We start from the raw sequence: 20897 nt of genomic DNA, 5'->3' as shown, positions 1-20897 counted from the left end.
CTTTAACCCTTTGTGTTCTTGTAAGCAAGACATTCTCCTGCTAACGGAGACATGGCTAACAGATGCCTCTGTGCCATCTTTGTTAGAGGCCATTCCCACGGGCAAATTACTTTCAAATAAGACAGCCTAATGATACAATCGAGGGTATGTTGCGGCTATTATAAAGCAACACATCGCAGTTATAAAGCTTTAATGGAAACAGACTTCCTTTTGTTCAAATTAGAAGTTGGAAAGAGATTTGTGAAGTTCCTGGTAGTCGACTCACACCACACAATATAAATGATTGCCCTGCCGTTCTTTAAGATGTAATGTGGCCTCTCTTGATAAACCATAATAATTTATTAACTATTGGGCAGATGAGCCTAATGCCTGCCCCAAAGGCCAACGATTTTTGGGGATTATGAATTATCTCAGATTAACTCTGTATATAAAAGAACCTACCCACTATAAGAGCCACACACATGATCTTGTTTGGTCGCTGGATTGTTCAAATGAGAACTACAGAATAGAACTATGTGGGTAATGAGATCATTATGCCATTTGGTTATCCCTAGTAATTCCTTGGATGAAAGGAAGCCCAGAATTCAGGCCACAAAGACATATCCTGGAAATGGGATAAGATCGATAAACCATGTATGCAGGAGACATTGGAACTAATGAAACCTGTTGTAAGTGATAGCCCTGTTGAGACTGCCTGGGAGTTCAATAACTGGATTGATAAAGTAGGGCACAAATGGTCCTTCACAGTAAAATCAAGCTAAAAAGGGCAGTGTCAGCCCTTTTCTAATGAGTTAGCGGGAGCTAAGCTACAGTTTAGACGCATTGAAAATGAATGGAGGAAAAATGATGGTAAGATGGGCACACAGGCCATCAAAGACGGCAGGCTTAACTACAAGAAGCTAATTATCCAAGCTAAGGTCTCTGTATTTATACTAATAATATTTGCAACGCTCAAAATCTAGATAAATTTTTTTAACACTAGGCGCAGCCCCTCCAGTATGCATCGGAATAGTCAGCCACTGCGATACTCCCAGGAGAACTGTGGTAAATTAAATGTGCTCTTTAATGAAAAAAAACCAAGACCAATAAAGGTGCCATACTAGATAGGCATTGTGCAGAACACGACCAGTCAGAGGGGGAGTAAAATATTATCTAGCTAGATAAATTTAATTTATTGGATCACGATGCCACACATTAACTAAAGTAAAATCAGGATAACCATGAGATTCATGCCCTCCCAGAGCATTGCACTGGATAGCTCTGTCCATCATAGACCTTCTTACTCGTCTCTGAAATGCATCCTTGAAGGCAGGTGAAGTTCTTGACTATTATTTTTTTTTAAAGCCACAGTATTGCCATTATTTAAAACAATCTGACAATAACCCAAAGATTTTAGAAAATTCCCATCCTACCTCGCTACTGCCTTATTTGCCTAACTTTTGGAAGGTAATATAGCACAGGAAGTGGGCTCCAATCTTTTTGAGTTTAAATTTTGAGATCCTTATCAAGCAGGGTTACGACTCGGACACAATACAGAAGCAGTGATTCTATCAGTTATTGTTGATTTGAGAAAGGATTTGGATGATGATCACACTCCAGCTTTGATCTTGCTAGATTTATCTGCACCTTTGATGTGGTGGACCACAAGATTTTACAGCGTTAATTGCAAGGGGCAGGGATTACAGTGAGTGATTTTAATTGGATCATCTCTTTTCTGAAGAATATGACACAGGCAGTACAACTCATTCCATTCAGGGGTTCATAAATAAAGATTGACTGCAGTGTTCCACAGGTGCCTGCTCGCTCACTTCATTTTTTCTTTTTTTGTTTTTACATTTATAGTCAACCTCTTATAAAGTGGCTGTCTAAAAGAGATTGTGAGATTTTAAACTATGCTGGTGACTTTCAGATTTTACTTTGGTTTGACACACCAGCCCGGAACAGGATAAATTGGAAGATGATGTGTTTTATTAATGGATGGATGAGGCACAATTATCTAAAACTGAATGTAACAGGCCATGGGGGGGTCAACTCTCATGTGACAGAGGATGACTCGGTTAGCTACCTTATGAAACACTTTAATACGGAACCATCTCATGGCACCAGGGGAAAAGAGAGGTGCCGGCATAGAGGATGCAAAAGCTAAGGATGTAAAATGTGGCCTGCCAGAATTCACAACAACAATCATAAGTAAGCAGATTAATAACAGGATTGCAAAAGGAAGTAGGGGAGGGAGTGCCAGGCCAAAACGGGATCTCACCTCTCCTGTTCAACTTGGATCCAAATTACTGGACAGATGCTCTTAAACCTGTCTTTGAATATACCTTTCGCACAGAAATGTTTCCAGCATCCTGGAGGAGGTCTATAATTTCACCAATATTCAAAAAGGGTAACAAAAGTTAAGCACAAAATTATAGGTTACTTGCCTTAATTGATAAAAATGTGAAGAACTATGCCGGCCTTATCTTAGAACTGTCGGCCTGGGTGATAGATAAGGCAGTTATCCCTTTTGACCAAACCAGCTTTAGTAAGTATGTGGGTACAACCACAAACATTTTGACATTCTCATTACTGATAGATACCTCAATGGTTGCCAGCTCACCATTATACATCTGTTTCATTCACTATTCCTCAGCTTTTGACCACATTTATAGGGAAAAGCTTGGGGGAAGCTTGCTAAAAGAAACATTCTGAAGGGCCTCCTAAATCAATTTGCTCCTTCTGTACACCGATACCTGGGTCCAAGTCAAGCTGGGGGCAGGCGATTACCTGTCGAGAAGGATTCCAACCTCAAAAGGACTTAAGCAAGGCTGTGTATTGGACCTGACTCCAATTAATCTTTTTATGGCGGACCTGCCTTTTTAATTGGATAATTACAACTCACAGCCCCAGGATAGGCGGACATAAACTTTCAAATGTATTATATGCACATGACCTGGTGTTAATTAGCCAATCACTGGTTGGTCTCCAACACTTATTAGACACCACTTATAACCACTCACTCAAAAATAATCTGAAAATAAATCTTGATAAAACTAAAGCCATGCAATTAAATCTAACAAGGGTGTTGCATAGATATCACTGGCATCTGGGAGGACATTTTAGGTCACTGCTTGTTAGAATAAGTACACAGTTTCAATATTGCTGCTAATTTTGTACAGTTAGTTTAGATTTTTTTTTTTACGGACATATAGGGCATAATTGCACTAAATCTGGATTTTAAAATTGGTATACGACAAAGGTAGCTTACTTTTTTTTATTTTTTACAATCACGAAATGATGTATTACACGTTTTAATGGTTTACAATGGTTTTAAATATTCAAGCACATAAATTTACTTACTTACTAAAACTGAATGCAGCAAAGTCCGAAATTGTGGTGTTAAATATTCTTTAGTATGGTACTACCATTACTGCCCCTAGAACTGGCGTTTTACCAAGATAGAAGCCAGATGCAAAAAGCTGTGGAATCCTAATTGATCAACATCTTTCTATGGGGTATCAAATAAATGTGGTGTTCTCAAAATATGTTTTCATCGTGCAAATTTTCAAAAAGATTTGATCGTTCCTCTCCTTTTTGGGTATGAAGATTATTGGGCCATCTGATATCGGTGCTAATCAGGATTACACAAACATTGTATATTTTGGCCTTGCCAATTGTGATCAAAAAAGGCTTTAAATAATTCAGAATGCTGTGGCCAGTTTAGTTTTTAGAATTCCAAGAGAACACCTTGCTTGAAGAGCCTTCTCTGGCACTGATCAGACAATATATTACATTTAAAATCTGTCGCTTAACTTTTAAGGCCCTACAGAGATTGGCACATGAAATTCTTAACTGATCGCCAGTGCAGATATGTCCCAGAAAGAAATCTCCACTCAGCTACTGCCACTTTTCTGATGGTGCCTAGATTTCAGAAACTAAGGCCTGGAGGGCGCAGGTTTTCAAAACTGGCACCAAAGTTTAGATTTGCCCAATTACAGAACTAGCTCAATTTACGAAAGCCTTAAGGATCTGGCTTCTCAAGCAGACATTTTATATTTATGCATCACTGACTTCTCTGCTACCCTCTAGAGAACAATGGTGGTAAGAGACCTGTGGGTGAATGTCGCGCTCTACAAGTACTTCATACCAATACAACACAACATAACATATGTACCCAAAAAGTATAACAGCAAATGCTAATCTCAATACAGCACTTGGAATGGAGCGGTTTACTTGCAAGAAGCGATACATTAAAGAGCAATTTTGAGGATGGTAAACTTAGAAAGCAACGCAGGTTCATTTAACTTTTGTTAAGATATTAAAATGTAAACCATGAGGCAAAGATATTTATAATCATCTAAGCAACAAACTAACATTTTAAATGGATTCCAGTTGTAAAAGATATACAAAATTTAACCAATAAGACTGCTCAAGCTTTGGACAAGAAACTGGTTTTACCTGATGGGGCATCCCCAGTGTTGTTCTCATGCAATGCACCCACAGTCATCAGAAGAACTATAACCAGAAAGACTGGAATCCTCCAGGAACCTGCCACAGAAGCTGCATACAAACACAACCAGAAGTCAATAATATACAGAATGGGAAAATTATTTTAAAATATCTGCTCCTGAAAGTCAAGAGAATCCACAATGAATAATTATTTACCGTAAAAAGAGAAAGTTGAGTATGGGAGGATAAAAAAATACTTTTAACATCAGAGAGAACCTCATTACCATGTTGCCACACTACTTCATGCTTACATTATAAGAACATGTCAGGTTTAGGTAATCAGCAGCCATGCAAGATCTTTAAATGTAAAGGTTTTTTTTTACACCTTCTCATTCAAAAGGTAATAAAATACATGATTTTTGAATCACAAGTCCTGTTTGTCTGAGTTGCTGATTAGTGGTCTTTATTGGAAGACAGCTATAAATCCCCCCTACGGGTCCATTCACCAGACTGAAAAGGCACAGTTCACTTACGCCAAAAAAAAACACACAAAAAACAGGCTATCCCTGGCATACCAGGGGTGTGGTTTAGGTCCTTAAAATATTGTCAGGCACCATCATTTTAACAGGGGTAATGCTCATCTTGTAAGTTCTTTCTTGTAAATAGGGTCTGAATTAAGAAACCTAAGCTTTTCTCTGGACCTTGGGAGTGGCAATTCTTTTTATATTATCGGTTAATGCTATGAGATACAACAGGGCCCTCTATAGATGTGAAAGCCCTTTGTCATCATATGTTTACAGAAGTATTTAACTGTTCTCCCACACTAGTATAAGAAGCACATGGAAAAATGGTACTCAGAAGATAGGTCCACAAGCTTCTCTGCCTATAGCTAAATTAGTACTTTTTCAAATTTGTCAACTTTTCTCTTTTCTGAGCATTTGAAAGTGAGGAGTTCATTAAGAGGTCCTTTGTCAGTATTGTGTTATAAGCACTTATCAATACGTCACTCATAAAATGAAGAGTTCCGTAGCTCGCACCAAGGAAATCATGATTTTATTAAAGATTAGATGGTGGGAGGGATTTGTGGGATTTAATTACTGTCGCCTAGCCTTTGATAAAAATCATGATTTGCTCAGCACAATCTAGGAAAATTTCCTTTTATGGCAAGACCAGAAGATGACATTATAAAGCATGTTCAAATCCTGTCCAAAATGAGAGCCGCAACATGCTCAATAGTTTTCAAGCGAAAGGCTCATAAAATGGAAGTGAAGGACAAGTCAGTCACCTTAATGAGATCTACCAGGTTACAAGCAATTACAAAGGTGTTATAGGTCATAGCGCCCTAAGATGACAGGAGAAACTCTTAAAAGAGAAATGCAAAATCAGGTTGTGGGGCCATAGATCCTTGGCCAGAATGGCCAAATTCCTTGACCTGGTTCTGCTGAGTTTGCTCACATGGAGAATATGTTGTCCGTTCATAGCAGTATAGTGAAATGACAGTGGTCCATGGCCAGGGTTGCAGCAAAAAAGTTGTAGGTAGCTGTTGTTGAAGGAGGCTTTTTCTTTACAGGAACAAAGGTGCTCCATCAAGAGGCCCTGAAGATTGGTGCTCCAAGCTGACCTGGCATCCAACTGCAGGAAGACATCTGGGCAAGATCTGAAGATGGCCTTTAGTTTCCATGCCTCTACATTGTTCAGCCACCACTGAAGTGCTCTCAAGGATTTTTCACCCAGGGGAATTAAGTCAGAGTACCCAATGCTCTGTCAAATTGCAATGTTGAAGGGACCATTAACAGGGGAGAGCGGGGAGGCACAGTTGGGTGCAGTTTTCTCTTAAGATGGTTTAGTTTCTGGGAATTAAGTTTGAGCTGATACAGATTGGTGTCCATCATAAAGTCAAGGAATCCAATCAACCATGAGACAATGGACCTAGATGTTCAAAATTCACAAGCTGTAGGAGACACACACTGGAAGGGGATCCTGGAGGTAAAAAGGGCCCTGGGCCATCAAGAGGATATCATTAAGGAAGACTGAGAGAAACATTGCAGGCATAGTTGTAGCTCACTACCGCACAGAAGAGTTTGGTGAAACATCACAGGCAAATGAGAGACTGACAATAAGGCAGAAAAGTGGTGAAACTTACCATTCCACTGGAACTTGAGAAATTACTAGTGAGTGTTACATATATATTTTCTTAAAAATACAATGACTTCTTGTCTTTCCAGAAAATGTATTGTCTCCTGGAATTAATAATGCCTGTGGTGACCTCCATAAAAAAAGAATACCCCTGTATTCAACAGACACAACAAATATTTATGCAAACTCAATCTGTGCCACCTTCCCAACACTTTGGTGAGTAGGCTTAAGTATATCGGAAATTCAGTCCAGGTAAGAACACTCAAGCCAGAGAGTAAGTCTTAGTGAGCGTCATTGCTGACCTTTAATCTTGATACAAACAAAAAGTTGACTCCCATGTTTTTATAGCTATGTTAATGCATTCAACACTATGAGCTGTGGATTTCTCCTTCCTAGAGGCAGGTATTGGGAAACAAGTCTTCAAATGATTTTGTCTGGTACGATCCAAGGCATTTCTCCTCCTCAATTTACTTCAACACCTGTATTTTGTGCAATGCCACACAGCAGCCAGCCTTTTCTCTCCTAAATCTTTTTCGGTGTCTATTTGTATCCAGTAGCCTATTTTGTTCTCATCCAATTCTTTTCTTTAGCTGTTTACTGTTTATTTTACAATAACAAAGAGGGAGAAGGAGGTTTTTGTAGGGCTGAGCCTGTCCTCCTTATAGCCTATGTAACATTAAAAAAGGCCTAGCCCAAAGATCCACAGGATGAACAAGGGAAAGGAAAAAAAAAAAAGTTTTTTTGTGTGGAAAAACCCTCACCCACCAGGATTACCCTTTGGTGGCATGCTTCATCATTGGTTTCCTTCCGTTCCGCTACGGAACAGGGCATGCTACGACTGACGGAATACGTGGGAGCACTGTTGAAGTTTCATCAATGTGAATTCTGAGAGTGATAGGAGTGGTGTGGTATTAGGTGAGTTAAAAATACCTACCTCTGTGTGGTACTACTAATTCAATATGTCTCACAGGGGCGGTATGGTTAAAAGTGGGCGTTGGAGGTGTACTATGTACCTTACCTCTTGGTCAGTCTACATGTTTCGAAGTCTAACCCCTAAGCTCCTCTTCAGGACCAAGATGGACTACCTAATGTCACTCCTTGACTGACTACCACTAGTAAAAATAATAACAATAAATGTTCTGTGGTATGGTGTGGTACATCTAACTAAAGTGAAACAATACCCAGTGGTACCGATGTCCTTCTGAGATGCCTGTGGAAATCAAAGAGCAAATGTTACCATTGTCCTCATGTGCAATGCTGCTATTTGTATTGCTTATGGGTGTGGTGCCACTTATTGGCAAACTACACCCCACTCTTGGGAAAAGGCACTCCTGAATATCATCTATTAATAAATAGACAAATACAGGATATACTACACTTAGAAAAACTTGTAAAACACGCAGACGCGTGAAGCACCTCTAAGACGCACACGTGGTGCATGCGTGACCTACTTTTTAGTGTTGACGCTCTCATATAATAGATCTTCCAGTAAGGGGTGTGCTTGTAGTCACACACTGAAAATATACACAGAATATTAGACTCACCAAGTGGTCGCTTCTGTGACATGTGCAAAGTGCGGTAAAAGCACTTACTTTGTCAAATTGATACTCCCGCCTTGTACCTAATGCTCACCTCCCCGGGGTCTGAAACACCGTAACCCACATCGGAGTCAAGTTTATGAACTCACTGTAGCTGGGGCGTCTCGAGCTGCTGCAGCGTGTGGCACTTGACCGCTCACTAACCAAGATGGCGGCCTCCAGTGGGCTGATGTAGGACTGTAAGGACCCCTAAACTAGGTGTCACTCGTCAGTGCCTGTTTCGGTGCAAAAGTCAGAAAAAAGGATGGAAAAAAGGGGGGGTGGGGACTGCACTTTCTCAGGGAGTGGGGTTTATATATCCTATGAAAAATAGCCATGTTGGTGCCCCAAGATTAATAAAGGGACAAAAAAAATTATAATGTAATCACCAAAGTAATTAAAAAGGTGAACATTGTATAAGAAATGACCAGGATGGTCATGTATATTGATATCAGTATCAAGGAAGATGGCCTTGCTGGTTATTTTGCAGTACAGTCGTAGGGTTACATGGGTTTTAGTGTTTCATTAGCTGGCCCCAAACGATATTCTCATTGAAGCCTCGTTGGTGTGTGCATAATTTAAAGTCCCAACGTTGTTCTCTTTTGAGCAGGAAGGATTTGCAATTGATCTTTGTGGTATTCAAGGATAACCCATTGGTAATCCTACACTGTGTGTGCTTTTTATAGGTAATGAGCGGACATTTTTGTGGTGGCTCGGCCACATCTCAGATTGCTCCGATGTTCACAGATGTGAGCTTTTACTTTGTGGTTGGTCATTCCTGTATTATGTAAGTTGCATGGGCAAGTGATCACGTATACTGCTCGCTGGGTGTTGCAGTTCGAGAAATCCCATATTTCCTATGTTGAATTGTCGTTGAAGGTGACCCTTTTGGTAGCATTTGTTAGATGGCACATGCTACAGATCACACACTGGCATTGTCCTACAGGTGGTGGTAAATAGTTGTTGCCATCCAGTTTTTTCCGGGACTGGCGTGGGCGGGTATGCACTAGCATGTCCCTGAGACTTTTGTCAGATTTGTGGGAAAACATGGGTTAAGGAATCTCCAACGAGCCACTGTTCAGGATGCGCCAATGTTTCTTTATGATCTTGCTCACTTGATTAAAGGCTACATTAAATGTTGTGATACATATAGGTGTTTCTTCTTTCCCTTTTTTCACACAAAAATATCTTTTTTTTTTTTCCTTGTCCACCCTGTGGAATCTCTTTGGGCTGGGCCTTTTTGTAATATCACCGTTTATTTTAGTCAAAACTCTTTAAAAAAAAAAACAAAAAAAATAGAAAAAGATATTTAAGTATAAAATACCACAATATGCATTGATACAATTAGAATTAAAACAAACAAACAAAATCTGACATAATTCAGAAGCAATTAATATAACAGCTCAAGTGTTCCAACACTTAATAATCACTCAGTTGTGATCTTATATTCACTGCTACTTACACCGACAAATTGTGCAGAGCAGTATTTACATTCAAAATATACACAAAAGTTGGTCTACGTGGATAGAAATCCAGTGATAGCAAAATTGGCTTTAAAAAATGTCTAAGTAATACATAATATTTACAAAAAAGGAAAATGTGCATTCAAGCATGAAAAGAGATTTGGGGTTACACGTACGTAGCACTTTGCACATCGCAAACAGCCAATCGGGCTGTTTGCGACGTGCAAAATGCACTTTGGTATGTTCAAAACCATTTTTGCGATTCGATTAACTATTTACTGAATCTCAAAAAGGGACTGCGAGTCACAATTAGGAAGGGGTGTTCCCTTCCTAATTGCGAGTCGCAGTCCCATGTATGATTGTTTTGCGACTGCGAGTGCAGTTGCAAAACAATTACAGTTAGCACCAGGGTCACACTGGTTCTAACCCATTCGCAAACGGGAAGGGGTCCCCATGGGCATCCCCTTTTGAGCGTGGCAGTAAAAACTTTTTTTCAGAGCAGGTAGTGGTCCTACGGACCACTGCCTGCTTTGAAAAAATTAAACAAAAACGTTTCATGTTTTGTTTTTGAAATGCATCTCGTTTTCCTTTAAGGAAAACGGGCTGCATTTAAAAAAAAAAAAAAAAAAATTGCTTCATTTAAAAGCAGACACAGACATGTTGGTCTGCTGTCTCGAGCAGGCCACCATCCGTGTGAGGGCAGCCATTCCCAAGGGGGTTGCAATTTGAATATTCATGAAGTAGGGCATTTGTGACCTGTAGGAAAGTACCATCTTCTTTGGCATGTTATCCTCACTTTTACCTGTATGTCAGTGTGTTTTTGACTGGGATCCTGCTGGTCAGGACCCCACTGATCATTATATATGGCCTAATGTGTATGCCTGTGTAGTTCCTAACTGTGTCACTGAGGCTCTGCTAATAAGAACCTAAGTGCTTATGCACTCTCTGCTTTTAAATTTGTGACTGTAGGCCAGTGACTTCATTTACCAATTTCAAATGGCATACTGGACCCCCACCCTTATAAGTCCATAGTATATGGTACCTAGGTACCGAGGGCATTGGGGTTCCAGGAGATCCATATGGGCTGCAGCATTTCTTTTGCCACCCATAGGGAGCCCAGACAAACCCATACACAGGACTGCCATTGCAGCCTGCGTGAAATAACACACACGTTATTTCACAGCCATATTCACTGCACTTAAGTAACTTATAAGTCACCTATATGTCTAACCTTCACTTGCTGAAGGTTAGGTGCAAAGTTACTAAGTGTGAGGGCACCCTTTCACTAGCAAAGGTGCCCCCACATAGTTCAGGGCCATTTCCCCAGACTTTGTGAGTGCGGGGACACCATTACACGTGTGCACTACATTTATGTCAATACTTATATGTAGCTTCACAATGGTAACTCTGAATATGGCCATGTAACATGTCCAAGATCATGGAACTGTCACCCCCATTCCAAATCTGGTATTGGGGAGCCTATTCCATGCATCCTGGGGGCTCCACGGTGGACCCAAAGTACTGCCAAACCAGCTCTCTGAGGCTTGCACTGCAGCTACAGTTGCTGCCACCTCACAGATAGGGTTCTGCCCTCCTTGGGTCTGGGCAGCCCAGTCCAAAGAAGGCAGAACAAAGTATTTCCTCTGACAGCAGAGTGTTACACCCTCTCCCTTTGGAAACAGGTGTTACAGGCTGTGGAGGGGTAGTTTCCCCCAGCCTCTGGAAATGCTTTGAAGGGCACAGATGGTGAAAGGACAAAGGAAAGGGGACCCTAGGGGTGGTGCCCAGAGCTCCTCCAGTGTGTCCCAGACTTCAGCCATCTTGCTTTGCAAGGTGTGGGGGCACTCTGGAGGCCTCCGAGTGGCCAGTGCCAGCAGGTGACGTCAGAGAACCCTCTTAATAGGTCCTTAGCTGATAAGGTAGCCAATCCCCCTCTCAGGGCTATATAGAGTCTCTCCTGTGGGTTCTCTTCAGATTCTGCTTGAAAGATTCCTTCAGGAATCCTCTGCAACAACTTCAGACTCTTCTGACCTCGGATCAGCCGCAGCCTGCTCGAAGAAACACTAACTGCAACAATTGCCTACAAGAGACACTTTTCTTCAGCAACCTCAGATCCAAGTCACCAACTGCAACAGTTTCCACGATGTGCACGCTCTGGGGACTCCCTGTCTTCATCCTGCACCAGAAGGACGGAAGAAATCTACAGTGGAGTGACAGAGTCACTCCCCTGCTCCTAGCAGGCACCTTCCAAGACGATGGCCGGTACCCTGGGACTCCTCTCAAAGCGACGGGCGTGCTCCGAAGGACACAGAGGGTGGACATCATCGACAGACTGTCCTGAGGTCCTGCTGATGCAATTTGGAGGAGGTAAGACCTTGCCTTCCCTGAGAGAGACAATACCCCTATGTACTGATTCTTCTTAACCTCCTGAGGCCTCTGTGCACCCTTTGCAAAATTCCTTCATGCACAGCCTGGTCCCCAGCACTCCATCCTGCGACGTTCAACTCGCTTAGTTGTTCTCCGGCGGCGTGGGACTTTCCTTTGTTGTGCTGCATCCACCGCGTTTTGCACCTCATTTGTACCCGGAACCTGCGGCTCCTGGGGGGGTGCTGGCTGACATCCTGAGGGCTCTCTGAAGTGCTGAGAGCCCCCTCTTCCTCTTCACACAGAGGTGAGGCCCCCAAGTCCCTCCTGGGTTCATCCAGCGCCATTTTTATGCAAAACGCACTTTTGACATAGCCAAGGCTTGTTGGCGACTTCCAACACGAAATCTCATCTGCAACGATCTTCTCGCCGTGGGACATCTTTTGCATCACGCAGGAACCCGCTGGCATCTTCCTAGGGTGCAATTTTGCAGTCTTAGACTAACTGGGGACTCTTCTTTTGCACCCTCTTCTGGGTTGGCAGGGGCTCCTGTCCTTCCTGGAACTTCTTTTGACTTCTGGACTGGGTCCCCTTCCTTTGCAGGTCTTCAGGTCCAGGAATCCAGCAGTTGTTATTTGCAGACTTGGTTGGTTGCTGTAAAATCTCAATCAAAAGGTGTAGGGTGTCCTAAGGAAACTTGCAGTACTTTACTCCTGCATTTCTAGGCTCTGGGGTGGGGTAATTTACTTACCTTTACTGTAATCTTACTCTCCCAGCGATTATGCACAGAATACACTTGTCTAGGGGGGGAATTTGTGATTCGCATTCCACTTTCTTAGTATAGGGCTTGGGTTGCCCCTAGACCTATTTTCTCCCATTGCATTCTATATGATTTCCTACTGTTTGCATTGTTCTATGACTATTTACTTGTCTAATTTTGGTGGCTAGTGTATATATTGTGTATAATACTTACCACCAGAAGGAGTATTGTCTCTAAGATATTTTTGGTACTGTGTTACCCAAATAAATACCTTTATTTTTGGTAACATTGAGTAATGTTTTTACTAGTGTATAAGTACTGTGTAACTATAAGTGGTATTGCAGGAGCTTTGCATGTCTCCTGGTTCAGCCTAAGCTGCTCTGCTATAGCTACCTCTATCAGCGTAAGCTGCTAGAACACTACTACATTTCACTAATAAGGGATAACTGGACCTGGTATAAGGTGTAAGTACCCAAGGTACCCACTACAAACCAGGCCAGCCTTTCTACACCACCCCCTTGCGAATCGCAAACTGTGTTATTGACACTGTTCAACATACTGTTTTGCGACTCGCAAATTGCGAGTCACTCTGACTCGCAATTTGCAACTCGCAAATCTTTTTTTCGTACATGTAGCCCTAAGTCACAAGGTCAAAAGTAACAGGTGCCATGGGTGTACTCTGCCATTCTGTCCTTTGAAAATCTTCAACAAGTCAGGAAGAAAGCCAATCACACAGTGGGTTAAAAGAAAAACTCTGAAAACCCAATCTTAATATAACTTAGCTCCAATGCATGTTTTCAAATTAGTAAGTGTGCCTCAATAAACGATTTGGTCAATTGGTCAATGCAAGAGACCCCCATTCCAAGCTAACTGTTTGGTTGAAAAGCACAACAATGTTCACTTTTAAAAAAAGAGCAACGTCCGTTCAGCTTGCCTGTACACTGAACTACAACCAATCTTTTGCAGTTCGAAGTAAATGTTACTCTTCCAATGGATGGCAGCAGGGAGTAAAAGTGAAATATGTCACACAAAATAAATCGAGCCAGATCGACAAACTATTTTCACCAGATTGAAATCCAAAACTGGAAGGGGCACATTTGGATTAGCACTGCAGACTGGAACAGTATGCTCCTGGTGGACTGAATATGCTGGGGCTGAATGGGGTAAACATAATACTCGTCACAAATCTATTTTTGACTAGTAACAAGTTAGTACAACATAAGCCCATAAAGAGGCTCCATACAAATCCACCCATAGGCACTTTGCTAAATACATTTTCAATATCAATGGCGTATGCATTCCACCTTTCTAGCAAATCTAAAAATGCCACCTGATTTTGCCGACCTTACCTCGTTTGTTTAATGTCAAGGGACCCCAGTTTAGACTGGCATCAAAAATAACTTCCAAAGAGAGGCAAGATACTACTCTTTCAAAAGACGTGTCTTCCACCTATACACATCTAATTTTCCACTTAGCTGGCCCCGAACGTAGATTATTTGATTTAACCACACTAACTTGTAAACCAAGGAGTCACATAAACTCCTCATATTTGGTTACCAGGTAGATGCGGCCTATCACTGTCCTACACATTCATGTGGCATTATCCACATAAAACAAAAGTGGACAGTGACTGCTTGATTATGGGTAATTAGTAGGCACCTCAGTCACCCCCTTCGGAATTAACAATGGAATGTAACTCACAATACAATGTAAAACAGAAAAGCACCAACACATGCCAGTGCTTTATTCCTCAGAAGGACATAAAATGTCTTATATATTTACCACTACTTCCATGATGACCGAAGATAAACAAATCACCAAAAATACACTTGTTCGTAAGGGGGGCATTATAAGGATTGTCTTTATATATTTGCCAACAAGCACCATGTTAGGTCTGTATCACATACTGACAATCTTTAACCCCTTCGCTGCCAGGCCTTTTTCCCCTCCTGTGCCGAGCCTTTTTTTGGCTATTTGGGGCAGTTCGCGCTTAGGCCCTCATAACTTTTTGTTCACATAAGCTACCCACGCTAAATTTGCATCCTTTTTTTCCAACATCCTAGGGATTCTAGAGGTACCCAGACTTTGAGGGTTCTTCAGAAGGAGGCCAAGAAATTTGCCAAAATACAGTGAATATTTTGTTTTTTTCAAAACAATTGGAAAAAGGGGCTGCAGAAGAAGGCTTGTGGTTTTTTCCCTGAAAATGGCATCAACAAAAGGTTTGCAGTGCTAAAATCACCAGCTTCCCAGCTTTCAGGAACAGGCAGACTTGAATCAGAAAACCCAATTTTTCAACACAAATTTTGGCATTTTACTGGGACATACCCCATTTTTACGATTTTTTGTGCTTTCAGCCTCCTTCCAGTCAGTGACAGAAATGGGCATGAAACCAATGCTGGATCCCAGAAACCGTAACATTTCTGGAAAGTAGACAAAATTCTGAATTTAGCAAGGGGTAATTTGTGTAGATCCTACAAGGGTTTCCTACAGAAAATAACAACTGAAAACAAAAAAAAATTAAATTGAGGTGAATAAATCTGCAGTTTTCCTCTACGTTTTACTCTGTAACTTTTTCCTGCAATGTCAGATTTTTGAAAGCAATATACTGTTACGTCTGCTGGACTCTTCTGGTTGCGGGGATATATAGGGCTTGTAGGTTCATCAAGAACTCTAGGTACCCAGAGCCAATAAATGACCTGCACCCTGCAGTGGGTTTTCATTCTATACAGGGTATACAGCAATTAATTTGCTGAAATATAAAGAGTAAAAAATAGCTATCAAGAAAACCTTTGTATTTCCAAAATGGGCACAAGATAAGGTGTTGAGAAGCAGTGGTTATTTGCACATCTCTGAATTCCGGGGTGCCCATACTAGCATGTGAATTACAGGGCATTTCTCAAATAGACGTCTTTTTTACACACTCTCTTATATTTGGAAGGACAAAATGTAGAGAAAGACAAGGGGCAATAACACTTGTTTTGCTATTCTATGTTTCCCCAAGTCTCCCGATAAAAAGGATACCCCACTTGTGTGGGTAGGCCTAGCGCCCGCGACAGGAAATGCCCCAAAACAAAACGTGGACACATCCCATTTTTTGACAGAAAACAGAGGTGTTTTTTGCCAAGTGCCTACCTGTAGATTTTGGCCCCTAGCTCAGCTGGCACCTAGGGAAACCTACCAAACCTGTGCATTTTTTAAAACTAGAGACCTAGGGGAATCCAAGATGGGGTGACTTGTGGGGCTCTGACCAGGTTCTGTTACTGAATCCTTTGCAAACCTCAAAATTTGGCTATAAAAAAAAAAACACATTTTCCTCACATTTGGGTGACAGAAAGTTCTGGAATCAGAGGAGCCACAAAATTTCCTTCCACCCAGTGTTCCCCCAAGTCTCCCAATAAAAATGATACCTCACTTGTGTGGGTAGGCCTAGCGGCCGTGACAGGAAATAGCCCAAAACACAACGTGGACACATCCAATTTTTTTACAGAAAACAGAGGTGTTTTTTGCAAAGTGCCTACCTGCAGATTTTGGCCCCTAGCTCAACCGGCACCTAGGGAAACCTACCAAACCTGTGCATTTTTTTTAACTAAAGACCTAGGGGAATCCAAGATGGGGTGACTTGTGGGGCTCTGTTACCCAGAATACTTTGCAAACCTCAAAATTTGGCTAAAAAAAAAAAACATTTTCCTCACATTTCGGTGACAGAAAGTTCTGGAATCTGAGAGGAGCCACAAATTTCCTTCCACCCAGCGTTCCCCCAAGTCTCCCGATAAAAATGGTACCTCACTTGTGTGGGTAGGCCTAGTGCCCACGAAAGGAAATGGCCCAAAACACAACGTGGACACATTCAATTTTTTTACAGAAAACAGAGATGTTTTTTGCAAAGTGCCTACCTGTGGATTTTGGCCTCTAGCTCAGCCGGCCCCCACCTGGTGGGGGCAGAAATGGCCTAAAATAAATCCCCCCCACCCCGGGAGCAACCCTTGTCTACGTGGTCACTCCCCTTGCGTGACAGCGCAAAAAAAAAAAAAGATCCCCAGTGCCTAGTGGTTTCTGCCCCCCTTGGGGCAGATTCACTTAAAATGGGCTGATTTGCCCCCAAGGGAGGCAGAAATGGTCTAAATACAATGTTCCGCTCCAGGGGAGCGATCCCTGCCTAAGGGGTCGCTCCCCATCTCTAAAAAAAAATTTAAAAAAAATAAAAACACAAACAAATAATTTGCCCTTGCGCCTAGAGGTTTCTGCCCCCCCGGAGGCAGATAGCCTAATTAAAATAGGCTGATCTGCCCCCATGGGGGACAGAAATGGCCTAAAATAAATTTGCCCCCAGGGGAACAACCCTTGCCTAAGGGGTCGCTCCCCTTACGTAAAAAACGAACAAAAAAAAACCTCCCTGGTGTCTAGTGGTTTCTGCCCCCTTGGGGGCAGATTGGCCTCATAAAAATAAACCAATCTGCCCCGAAGGGAGGCAGAAATGGCCTAAATATAATTTGCCCCCTATGGGAGCGAACCTTGCCTAAGGGGTCGCTCCCCACACCTAAAACAAACAAACAAAAAAACAAACAAACAAAAAATAATTATCCCTGGTGCCTAGAGGTTTCTGCCCCCAGGGGGGGGCAGAAAAGGCCTTCAAAAAAATGCCTCCCCTGGGAGCGACCCTTGCCCAAGGGGTCACTCCCTTTTGTCACTTACAAAAATAAAAAAAGACATCCCTGGTGTCTAGTGGGCGTTTTGACAGCCAGATTGCTTTCAATCAGGCTGCTAAAACGCAGAGAGAGACTTCAAAGGGAAGGAAATACATTTCCTTCCCTTTGAAGCGTCTCTCGGCCTCCCCCACGTGATCGGAAGAGAAATGCAAAGCATTTCTCTTCCGATCGTGCTGGGAGGCTCTGTGACAAACAGCGCACGCTAGCACGCTGATCTCATGGGGGTGGAAGCGGAAGGGCTTCCCTTTCCATCCCTGCCTTGGGGAGGGGGTGTGGGGGGAAGCACACAGAGGGAGCGAGAGCGCTCCCTCTGAGCTGTGTGCCGAGGACGTAATGGTTACGTCCTCGGCGCAGCAACACTGTGCCGCAGGACGTAACCACTACGTCCTCGGCACAGAACCGGTTAAGAAAATAATCGCTGAAACCTACCAACTCTGGGTTAACACTCTAAATGGGTACACCAATCAGCCTTTGGGATAACATCATCAAAAAATGGTCAATCTTCTGCCCCACACAAGCCTCTAAAATGGTCAGCTGTCCCTAGCCATACAGGAATCAGAGTTCTTTCGAGACTCTCATAATGGTATATTGATTGGGTGTCTCAATGGTTTGTTTAAATAAAGCTTTCTTATGGACTAAAATAATATAACCCCAAGAGGAAGGTTTTGAAGGCCGCCCATAGTTCTCATTGTGCTCTCCTGTAGTTGTCAAACCAAGTTAGCTTCTTTCTATGTCTGGGGTTGCTTTCTTTAGTACAAAATAGTTTAGCAATCTCTTTAGTAAAACCCAGACAGTACTATAAAATCAGTTGAGGTGGGGTTAAAGAAGGCTGAGATAGTCCCCATTAAGAGTTTCCCGCTAGGCTGGCAGGTGGAAACACTGGTTTCCACCTGCCAGCCTAGTGGGAAACAGGCTACAGCATTGTCACTGGCTTGAAATTGAGCCGGAAACAATGATGTAGCCCACAAGGCAAAGCAGACAGTGAATATTGTGAGGGTGCTGGGCAGGGGGGTCCCTAAACTGCCCATGCCAACTGCATGGGCAGTGCAGGCCCCCCACTAAGGCCCCCACACCTGTTCTCCGCCAGACCTTTCATGGCAGTGTTACCGCCATGAAAAATCTGGCAGAGAACAAGGATGTAATCCCCAGGGCAGCTTTGCCCTGGTGGATTAGGACCTCCACCACCTCCAGACCACCAGGATCCAAGATCCTGGAGGAGCTGGTGGTTCCCTGGCAGTCCAACCACCAGGGTTTTAAGGTGGCGGTCCAGAGACTGCCACACTCGTAATGACCCCCATAGTCATTAATACTGAGAGCAGCTTTCCCTTCATAGCTGCACATAATCAGATCACAACTGGCATACAATAATGAAGTACTACACATACCAAAATATCAAGAAAACTCTGCAGAAAAACAATCCTGTGCATCTCTACGATCAACAGCCCCATTTGAGTACCCAGCATTTTCAGGAAAATCACCAGAGATTATATTTGAACTAATTGCTCTAGGGATACTCAACTTAGCAGTGAAGTCAATGAAACCACTATTTTCATATTACATGTAACTTCTTTAATTATCTGGCTTAAAGTATAATTGATGAAAACCGATAACGCCACTAGGTAAGGGGAAATAGCAGACCAGAAATGATCACTGTATGAGTAAAGTACAATACAGTAATAGTAAACTTAGCACCAAGTCTCAATTCAGCTGCCATAGAATCTCTAAAACTAGTAGTTAACTGAGAGAACAAACAGGACAATCTCATAGACATTAAGATCATTAAACCACCAGATGGACACCGTCCACCTCTGGCAAGAGAAGGAGCAAAAAGAAATGTCTTTAGCCCTGTTGGAAATGGCCCTTTTTGCAGGGTTATCCCCAAACCTTTTGGCTCTGACCTTCTGTTTTTGATCCTGTGCTGAACTTCGTTTTTGGTCAGTTTTAGGACTCTGGGCACTGTAACACTGCTGACCAGTGCTAGAGTGCAAGTGCTCCATGTCTAAAATTGTGCTGGTGAATGGTTTATTCATTACTGGCATATCTGATTAACTATTAAGTCCCTAGTATAGTGCACCAGGTGTGCCAAGAACCGGTATATAAATCAAAGGCTACTAGTGGGCATGCAGCACCGATTGTGCCACCCACGAGTAGTCCTGCAAACAAGTCTCAGGCCTGTCATTGCAAGGCATGTGTGTGTAGTTTTAAACTGCCATGTCGACCTGGCAAGTGCACCCACTTGCCAGGCCCAAACCTTTCCTTTTATTACCTGTAAGTCACCCCTAAGGTAGTCCAAAGGCAGCCACCTGGATGGGGTACTGTGTATTTAAAAGGTAGGACATTTACTGGTGTACTTTACATGTCCTTCAAATATGTGTTAAATGCAATTTCCCATTGGTAGCAGATAAAGATATGGAGTTTTGGATATCTGAACTCACAATTCAAAAATAAATCTTTTTGTGAAGTTGTTTTTTGAATTGTTTGTTTGAAAACGCCACTTTTAGAAAGTGCTTGGTTAACCATTCTGTGCCTCTGCCTGTCGGCTGAATACATGTCTGGGTTAGGATGACCGTTGGGCTGTTTGTGCATTCACTCTAGACATTCACACAAAGGGAGCTGAGGTGGGCCCTGCATATCCTGATGGCCCATCACCAGGCTGATGGGTCTTCCAGAGCTACAGTGGAGAGAGGAGCTGACACTTGCACATTAATGGGGCTATGCCTGTCCTCACACAAAGCAGTCTCCAACCCCCTGGAATGTGTCTGAAGCAGGGCAGGGAAAGGCAGGGTCTTGTGAACAACAAAGATTTCTTTTTGAAGTTTGACTATTTCAAAGACAGAAATGGGTATAAGTACTGGACCTCGGAGACCACATAGTTAGAATCCTTCATGACTGAAGAAATTCTGTCAGGAAGAAGAGCTATCTTTTGCATATCTGCAGTTGTATGTGACAATGCCTTGACAGCTTGTTATTAGGCTCTGTTTAAGTCAATTTTGCATAGCAGGATTTATGCGCCTTGGGGATGTGCAGTAATCCGGCCTCATATTACGAGGTTACATTGCTTACAAGCCAGCAAGCTTGCTGGCCAACTGTCTCCATGGACCTTCTTTTTTGACAGTGCATTTCTAGGAATGATGCACAGAAATTGGTGTTGTGTCAGCTTTGAATTTGGACTGTTCCTATTCCCTAGATTTCTTAGTATGGATTTTATGTGACTGACATTACTCAGTGGTACGGTTCACGTGGCTGTGATTTTTGCTGCTCAATAGCCTTCGCACGATTCCCAATGTTTTCCTTTAGCGGGAGAGAGGTCGCTTTATGGGTTCTCTCCTGGGGGATTGAAGTTCCTTGTGGCACCATTTCACCATTAGTTGAAAAAGTATCTTAAAAAATAGTGTAGGGGGTTCCAAAGTAGTGGTCATTTCTAAAATAACTCTGTAATAATGATGATGATGGTGATACA

At 42.5% G+C, this 20897-nt stretch overlaps 1 protein-coding gene across 1 annotated transcript in view; it reads right to left on the bottom strand.

The window, feature by feature from the left end:
• TMEM245 (transmembrane protein 245) overlaps positions 1–20897 on the bottom strand; it is a 533540-nt gene that overhangs the window by 403598 nt on the left and 109045 nt on the right. Inside the window, exon 3 of the mRNA XM_069219563.1 lies at positions 4441–4542. Within this exon, the coding sequence (XP_069075664.1) occupies positions 4441–4542 (102 nt within the window). The remainder of the gene's footprint in view (positions 1–4440; positions 4543–20897) is intronic.

This window comes from Pleurodeles waltl, chromosome 2_2 (genome assembly GCF_031143425.1).
Source record: "Pleurodeles waltl isolate 20211129_DDA chromosome 2_2, aPleWal1.hap1.20221129, whole genome shotgun sequence".
NCBI lineage: Eukaryota > Metazoa > Chordata > Amphibia > Caudata > Salamandridae > Pleurodeles > Pleurodeles waltl.
The sequence above is the reverse complement of the archived record's forward strand: the minus strand, read 5'-3'. Positions and strand labels throughout refer to the sequence as shown.